This window comes from Cinclus cinclus, unplaced genomic scaffold, assembly GCF_963662255.1.
Source record: "Cinclus cinclus unplaced genomic scaffold, bCinCin1.1 SCAFFOLD_349, whole genome shotgun sequence".
NCBI lineage: Eukaryota > Metazoa > Chordata > Aves > Passeriformes > Cinclidae > Cinclus > Cinclus cinclus.
The window spans coordinates 1-8,518 of NW_026912082.1; the positions used below are offsets into that span (position 1 = coordinate 1).

Here is an 8,518-nt window from a genome sequence, read left to right on the forward strand (position 1 = left end):
GTCAGGGATGGGGGATTGGGGGTCAGGGATGGGGGATTGGGGGTCAGGGATGGGGGATTGGGGTGGGATTGGGGGGTGGGATTGGGGGTCAGGGATGGGGGATTGGGGGTGGGATTGGGGGGTGGGATTGGGGGTCAGGGATGGGGGATTGGGGGTCAGGGATGGGGGATTGGGGGTCAGGGATGGGGGATTGGGGTGGGATTGGGGGGTGGGATTGGGGGTCAGGGATGGGGGATTGGGGGTGGGATTGGGGGGTGGGATTGGGGGGTGGGATTGGGGGTCAGGGATGGGAGATTGGGGGTCAGGGATGGGGGATTGGGGGTGGGATTGGGGGGTGGGATTGGGGGGTGGGATTGGGGGTCAGGGATGGGGGATTGGGGGTGGGATTGGGGGGTGGGATTGGGGGTCAGGGATGGGGGATTGGGGGTGGGATTGGGGGGTGGGATTGGGGGGTGGGATTGGGGGTCAGGGATGGGAGATTGGGGGTCAGGGATGGGGGATTGGGGGGTGGGATTGGGGGTCAGGGATGGGGGATTGGGGGTCAGGGATGGGGGATTGGGGGGTGGGATTGGGGGGTGGGATTGGGGGTCAGGGATGGGGGATTGGGGGTGGGATTGGGGGGTGGGATTGGGGGGTGGGATTGGGGGTCAGGGATGGGGGATTGGGGGTGGGATTGGGGGGTGGGATTGGGGGTCAGGGATGGGGGATTGGGGGTGGGATTGGGGGTCAGGGATGGGAGATTGGGGGGTGGGATTGGGGGTCAGGGATGGGGGATTGGGGGTCAGGGATGGGGGATTGGGGGGTGGGATTGGGGGATTGGGGGGTGGGATTGGGGGTCAGGGATGGGGGATTGGGGGTGGGATTGGGGGGTGGGATTGGGGGTCAGGGATGGGGGATTGGGGGTCAGGGATGGGGGATTGGGGGGTGGGATTGGGGGATTGGGGGGGTGGGATTGGGGGGTGGGATTGGGGGTCAGGGATGGGGGATTGGGGGGTGGGATTGGGGGTCAGGGATGGGGGATTGGGGGGTGGGATTGGGGGAAATGGGATTGGTGGGAATGGGATTGGGGGGATGGGATTGGGGGGGATGGGATTGGGGGGGATGGGATTGGGGGGATGGGGGATTGGGGGGATGGGATTGGGGGGGAAATGGGATTGGGGATTGGGGGGATGGGATTGGGGGGATGGGATTGGGGGGATGGGATTGGGGGGGAAATGGGATTGGGGATTGGGGGGATGGGATTGGGGAATGGGATTGGGGGGAGAAATGGGATTGGGGGATTGGGTGAAATGGGACTGGGGGGAATGGAGGGGGGATTGGGAGGGATGGGATTTTGGGGAAATGGGATTTGGGGTCACGGAGGGGAGATTTGGGGGGGAAATGGGATTTTGAGAATTCCCCTTGGGATTTGGAGATTCCTGTTGGGATTCCGCGGATCCCCGTTGGGATTTTGGGAATTCCTGGTGGGATTCTGGGGATCCCCGTTGGGATTTTGGGGATTCCCGCCGGGATGAGGGCTCTCACCGGGTCTCCACGGTGAATTTGTTGGGTTGGTTGGTGGTGCCGCTCTGGATCCCCGGGCCGTGCACCCGCACCCGGGTGGGGTCACAGCCCTCGGTGACCGGGACACGGAACGGGCTCAGCGGCACCGGGGACCCCCCGTAGGTCACGTCCACGGTGTGCAGGCCTGGGGGAACCCCAAATTTAACAAACCCCTGAAAATCCCACCCAAACGACACCAAATACCTGAAAATCCCACCCAAACGACACCAAATCCCACCAAATTCCTCCAAATCCACCAAATCCCACTCAAAATCCAAATTCCTCCAAATCCACCAAACCCCTGAAAATCCCACCCAAAATTTACCAAATCTCTTGAAAATCCCACCCCAAATCCCTCAGAATCCCAACCCAGATTTATCAAATCCCTCAGAATTCCACCTAAAATCCACCAAATCCCACCCAAAAACCACCAAGTCCCTGAAAAACCCTCCCAAAAACCACCAAACCCCTCAAAACCTTTCAAATTCCTCAGAACCCCACCCAAAATGCATCAAACCCCTCAAAACCTACCAAATCCCTGAAAATCCCACCCAAAATCCACCTCAAAAATCCCTCAAGATTTCCCAAAAAAATCCCACAGAAATCCCTCAAATCACCCAAATTCCCCAAAATGCCCCCAAATCCCCAAAAACCTTTCAAAATGTCCCCGAAGGCCCCAGAATGCCGCGGGAGCGCTCACCCTCCTCGTAGGGCGTGTACTCCACGTGGTAGGTGCCGTCACCGCGGTCCTCCACGAAGGTCTCGGTGACGTTTCCGGAGGGGTTGGACACCAAGGCCTTGACGTGGGGACCCCCGGCCTTGGCCAGAGCCCGCGCGTCCACCTCGAACTCGGTGACGGCCTCGCGGAACACGCCTGGCGTGGGAAACGGGGCTGGGGTCAATGGGGTAGTCTTCCAACCCAACTCAGCCTCACCCAACTCAACCCAACCCATCCCAACCCAACTGAACGCAAATGAACCCAACTGAACTCAACCCAACCCAACTCAGCCCAATTAATCCCATCCATCCCAACTCAACTGATCTCAACTCAACCCAACCCAATTTATCTCAACCCAACCCATCCCAACACAATTAAACCAAACTCATCCCAACTCAACCCAACCAAACTCAACTCATCCCATCCCACCCCAAGTGAGCTCAACCCAACTCAATCCATCCTACCCAACCCAGTCAAACCAAACCCATCTCAACTCATCCCAAGTCAACCCAACCCATCCCAACCCAATCAAACGCAACTCATCCCAACTCAACCCAACCCTTCCACCCCCACCCCAAACTCACCCTTGCCCTCCACGCCGGGCCCGTACACCTTGACTCCGGCCGTATCCACGGCCGCCGGCGCCGGCTCCACGCGCACGGTGCTGGGGAAGTGCGGCACGGGCTGCCCGCCGTACTCGACGGTGACGGTGTGCACGCCGGCGCTGCGCGGCGTGTAGGCGATGGTGTAAATGCCGTCGCCGTTCTCCTCCACCCTCACCTCCGCCCGCGCCCCGGCTTCCGAGGCGATGCCGATGGTCAGCTCGGCCGTTCCCGCCCGGCTGCAGTCCACCCGGAAGCGCCCCGGCTGGCCGGCCGTGGCTTTCTCCAAGCCCGGCCCTTCGCAGGTGACCTTGGAAGGGTCGAACTTCGGCCGGATCGGGGCGCGGAAAGGCGAGCCCGGGATGTGGGTGCCGGCGAAGAGGATGTTGATGTTGTAGTCACCGGGCTCCGTGGGCAGGTAGGACACGGAGCAGGTGCCATCGCCGTTGTCCTGGCACTCGATTTTGGCCTCGCAGGGCCCCTCCACGGTCAGCCCCAAACCGCCCGTGCCGGCGCCTTTGGTGTCGATGGTGAACGGGGCCGGAACCCCTGCCAGGCCCCCCTGGAGACCGGGGCCGAAGGCACGAACCTGGGGAGATGGGAAGGTTGGGTTGAGTTGGGTTGAGTTGAGTTGGATTGAATTGGGTTGAGTTAGAGTGCGTTGGGTTGGATTGGTTGGGATGGATTGAGTTGAATTGGGTTGAGTTGAGTTGGATTGGTTGAGTTGAGTTAGGTTGAGTTGAGTTGGGCTTAGTTGGGTTGGATTGGTTGGGATGGATTGAGTCGAGTTGGATTGGTTGGGTTGAGTTAGGCTTAGTTGGGTTGGATTGGTTGGGATGGATTGAGTTGAATTGGGTTGAGTCGAGTTGGATTGGTTGGGTTGAGTTAGGCTTAGTTGGGTTGGATTGGTTGGGATGGATTGAGTTGAATTGGATTGAGTCGAGTTGGATTGGTTGGGTTGAGTTAGGCTTAGTTGGGTTGGATTGGTTGGGATGGATTGAGTTGAATTGGGTTGAGTCGAGTTGGATTGGTTGGGTTGAGTTAGGCTTAGTTGGGTTGGATTGGTTGGGATGGATTGAGTTGAATTGGATTGAGTCGAGTTGGATTGGTTGGGTTGAGTTAGGCTTAGTTGGGTTGGATTGGTTGGGATGGATTGAGTTGAATTGGATTGAGTCGAGTTGGATTGGTTGGGTTGAGTTAGGCTTAGTTGGGTTGGATTGGTTGGGATGGATTGAGTTGAGTTGGGTTGAGTTGAATTGGATTGGTTGGGTTGAGTTAGGTTGAGTTGAGTTGGGTTTAGCTGGGTTGGATTGGTTGCGATAGACTGAGTTGAGTTGCACCGCTTGGGTTGAGCCGGGTTGGATTTGTTGGGTTGAGTTGGGATGGATTGAGTTGGGTTGGGATGGGTTGAACTGCGTTGAGTTGAATTGAGTTGGGTCCCAGAACCACCCCAAACATTCTCCATTCCCAACCCCCCCAAACGCCATTCTGACCTTGGAGGGGTCTGTGGGCGGCACCACCTCCACGGGGAAGGGGCTGCCGGGCACGGGGACGCCGTCGTAGGTCACCTCCACGCTGTGGGGGCCCTCGTCGCGCGGCACGAACCGCACGGCGCTGCTCTCGGCGCCGGGGCTCGGCTCCACCGTGCACGGCACCGGTTTTCGGGACGGTCCCAAAATCCGCGCGCCCACCTTGCCCTGCCCGCCGGCGCCCTTGGCCTTCACCGTGAACTCCTGAGCCTTGCCCACCTCCAGCTCTGCAGGGCAAGGGATGGACACTTTTGGGGAGGGGGTCCCCAAAATGGGGACGGGGAACACCAAAATCACCCCAAAATCCCAAACCCCGGGGTCTCCCACAAATCCCCTCAATCCCAAACCCCTCCCAAATTCCAAATCCCCAATCCAAAACCCCCCAAACCCCAAAATTCCCAATCACCAAATCCCCAATCCCCCCACTCCCAATCCCAAATCCCCAAACCCCAAATCCCAAACCCCCCCATTTTCCCCAATCCCGAATCCCCCAATCACCAAATCCCCAATCCCAATCCCAATCCCCCAATCCCAATCCCAAATCCCCCAATCCCCAATCCCAAATGCCCCAATCACCAAATCCCAAACCCCAAATCCCCAAGTTCCAAACTCCTCAAACCCCAAATCCCAGACCCCCCATTCCCCAAATCCCCAATCCAAATCCCCCAATCCCAATCCCAAATCCCCAATCCCAAATCCCAATCCCAAATCCCAAATCCCCAAGTTCCAAACTCCTCAAACCCCAAATCCCAGAACCCCCATTCCCCAAATCCCCAATCCCAATCCCCCAAATCCCCAATCCCAAATCCCAAATCCCAAATCCCAATCCCAATCACAAATCCCAATCCCAAATCCCAAATCCCAAATCCCAAATCCCAAATCCCAAATCCCAATCCCAATCCCAATCCCCCAATCCCAATCCCAAATCCCAATCCCAAATCCCATTCCCCCTTACTGTCGTCCAGGCCGGAGATTTTGATCCTGCCCAGCTCGAGCGCGGGGCTGACCCCGACGCTGAAGGGGCTCTTGGGAATGGGGTCCCCCCCGTAGGTCACCGACACCCCCAGAGTGCCCTGCGGGACAGCGGCTTTGGGGACCCCGAGCGGGGCCACGGCGGGAGCGGGACCGGGGTTTGGGTTCGGGGATTTGGGGATTGGGGGAATTTGGGGTTTGGGTTCGGGGATTTGGGGATTGGGGGAATTTGGGGTTTGGGTTCGGGGATTTGGGGATTGGGGGAATTTGGGGATTGGGGGAATTTGGGGATTGGGTTCGGGGATTTGGGGTTTGGGGGAATTTGGGGATTGGGGGAATTTGGGGATTGGGTTCGGGGATTTGGGGATTGGGGGAATTTGGGGATTGGGGGAATTTGGGGTTTGGGTTCGGGGATTTGGGGATTGGGGGAATTTGGGGATTGGGGGAATTTGGGGATTGGGTTCGGGGATTTGGGGATTGGGGGAATTTGGGGTTTGGGTTCGGGGATTTGGGGATTGGGGGAATTTGGGGATTGGGGGAATTTGGGGTTTGGGTTCGGGGATTTGGGGTTTGGGGGAATTTGGGGATTGGGGGAATTTGGGGATTGGGTTCGGGGATTTGGGGATTGGGGGAATTTGGGGTTTGGGTTCGGGGATTTGGGGATTGGGGGAATTTGGGGTTCGGGTTTGGGGATTTGGGGTTTGGGTTCGGGGATTTGGGGATTGGGGGAATTTGGGGTTTGGGTTCGGGGATTTGGGGTTTGGGGGAATTTGGGGATTGGGGGAATTTGGGGATTGGGTTCGGGGATTTGGGGATTGGGGGAATTTGGGGATTGGGTTCGGGGATTTGGGGATTGGGGGAATTTGGGGATTGGGTTCGGGGATTTGGGGATTGGGGGAATTTGGGGATTGGGGGAATTTGGGGTTTGGGTTCGGGGATTTGGGGATTGGGGGAATTTGGGGTTTGGGTTCGGGGATTTGGGGATTGGGGGAATTTGGGGTTTGGGTTCGGGGATTTGGGGATTGGGGGAATTTGGGGTTTGGGTTCGGGGATTTGGGGATTGGGGGAATTTGGGGTTTGGGAATTTGGGGATTGGGGGAATTTGGAGTTTGGGTTCGGGGATTTGGGGATTGGGGGAATTTGGGGTTTGGGTTTGGGGATTTGGGGATTGGGGGAATTTGGGGATTGGGGGAATTTGGGGTTTGGGAATTTGGGGATTTGGGGTTTGGGAATTTGGGGATTGGGGGAATTTGGGGTTTGGGAATTTGGGGATTGGGGGAATTTGGGGTTTGGTTTTGGGGATTTGGGGATTGGGGGAATTTGGGGTTTGGGAATTTGGAGATTGGGGGAATTTGGGGATTGGGTTCGGGGATTTGGGGATTGGGGGAATTTGGGGATTGGAGGAATTTGGGGTTTGGGAATTTGGGGATTGGGGGAATTTGGGGTTTGGGAATTTGGGGATTGGGGGAATTTGGGGTTTGGGTTCGGGGATTTGGGGTTTGGGTTCGGGAATTTGGGATTTGGTTCGGGGATTTGGGGTTTAAGGGATTTGGGTTCAGGGATTTGGGTTTAGGGGGAATTTGGGGTTTGTGAGGAATTTGGGTTTTTTGGGGTTTGGAGGGGATCTGGGCTTTGGGGGAAAATTTGGGGTTTTTGGGGTTTCAGGGGATTTTGGGGTGTCAGCATTTTCTGGGGGATTTCATGGCTGGGTTTGAGGGGGTTTTTGGGGTTTCAGGGGATGGATTTGGGGTTTTTGGGGTTTCAGGGGATGGATTTGAGGTTTTTGGGGTTTCAGGGGATTTTCTGGGGGGTTCCAGGAGTGGTTTTTGAGTTCTGGAGGTTATTTGGGATTATTTAGGGTTATTTTGGGGATGTTTCGGGGATATTTTTGGGGTGCTCACCTGCTGCACAGGTGTGTAGGTGAGCGTGTGGGTTATTTAGGATTATTTAGGATATTTTTGGGGTGCTCACCTGCTGCACAGGTGTGTAGGTGACCGTGTGGGTTATTTAGGATTATTTAGGATATTTTTGGGGTGCTCACCTGCTGCACAGGTGTGTAGGTGAGCGTGTGGGTTATTTAGGATTATTTAGGATATTTTTGGGGTGCTCACCTGCTGCACAGGTGTGTAGGTGACCGTGTGGGTTATTTAGGATTATTTAGGATATTTTTGGGGTGCTCACCTGCTGCACAGGTGTGTAGGTGAGCGTGTGGGTTATTTAGGATTATTTAGGATATTTTTGGGGTGCTCACCTGCTGCACAGGTGTGTAGGTGACCGTGTGGGTTATTTAGGATTATTTAGGATATTTTTGGGGTGCTCACCTGCTGCACAGGTGTGTAGGTGAGCGTGTGGGTTATTTAGGATTATTTAGGATATTTTTGGGGTGCTCACCTGCTGCACAGGTGTGTAGGTGACCGTGTGGGTTATTTAGGATTATTTAGGATATTTTTGGGGTGCTCACCTGCTGCACAGGTGTGTAGGTGAGCGTGTGGGTTATTTAGGATTATTTAGGATATTTTTGGGGTGCTCACCTGCTGCACAGGTGTGTAGGTGACCGTGTGGGTTATTTAGGATTATTTAGGATATTTTTGGGGTGCTCACCTGCTGCACAGGTGTGTAGGTGAGCGTGTGGGTTATTTAGGATTATTTAGGATATTTTTGGGGTGCTCACCTGCTGCACAGGTGTGTAGGTGAGCGTGTGGGTTATTTAGGATTATTTAGGATATTTTTGGGGTGCTCACCTGCTGCACAGGTGTGTAGGTGACCGTGTGGGTGCCATCGTGGTTGTCTGTCACCTGCAGGTCCCTCACGGCCTCGCCCTTGCCCGGCCCCGTCACCTGCACGTCCAGGGCAGCCCTGCCCCCACCCTTGGTGCTCACTGTGAAGTGGGTGGGCTTGCCCAGCTCCACACCTGGGGACACCCCGAAATCCAGGTCAGACACCCCAAAAACCCCTAATATGGTTCAGACACCCCAAAATCTGGGTCAGACACCCAAAAAAACCCCAAATCCGGGTCAGACACCCCCAAAAACCCCTAATATGGGTCAGACACCCCCAAAAACCCCAAATATGGGTCAGACACCCCCAAAAACCCCTAATATGGGTCAGACACCCCAAAATCCGGGTCAGACACCCCAAAAAATCCAAAATATGGG

The 8,518-nt window shown here is 56.1% G+C and overlaps 1 protein-coding gene across 1 annotated transcript; it reads right to left on the reverse strand.

Annotated features, from left to right (window-relative positions):
- Nucleotides 1-1,524: 1,524 nt before the first annotated feature.
- Nucleotides 1,525-8,316, reverse strand: LOC134057172 (filamin-A-like; the record flags this gene model as incomplete). The annotated part of the gene is made up of 6 exons (XM_062514213.1): nt 1,525-1,687; nt 2,243-2,416; nt 2,845-3,451; nt 4,356-4,618; nt 5,347-5,464; nt 8,105-8,316. Coding segments are annotated over 6 exons (1,537 nt in total), but the record flags the coding sequence as incomplete, so codon positions are not given.
- Between the last annotated feature and the right edge of the window lie 202 nt (nt 8,317-8,518).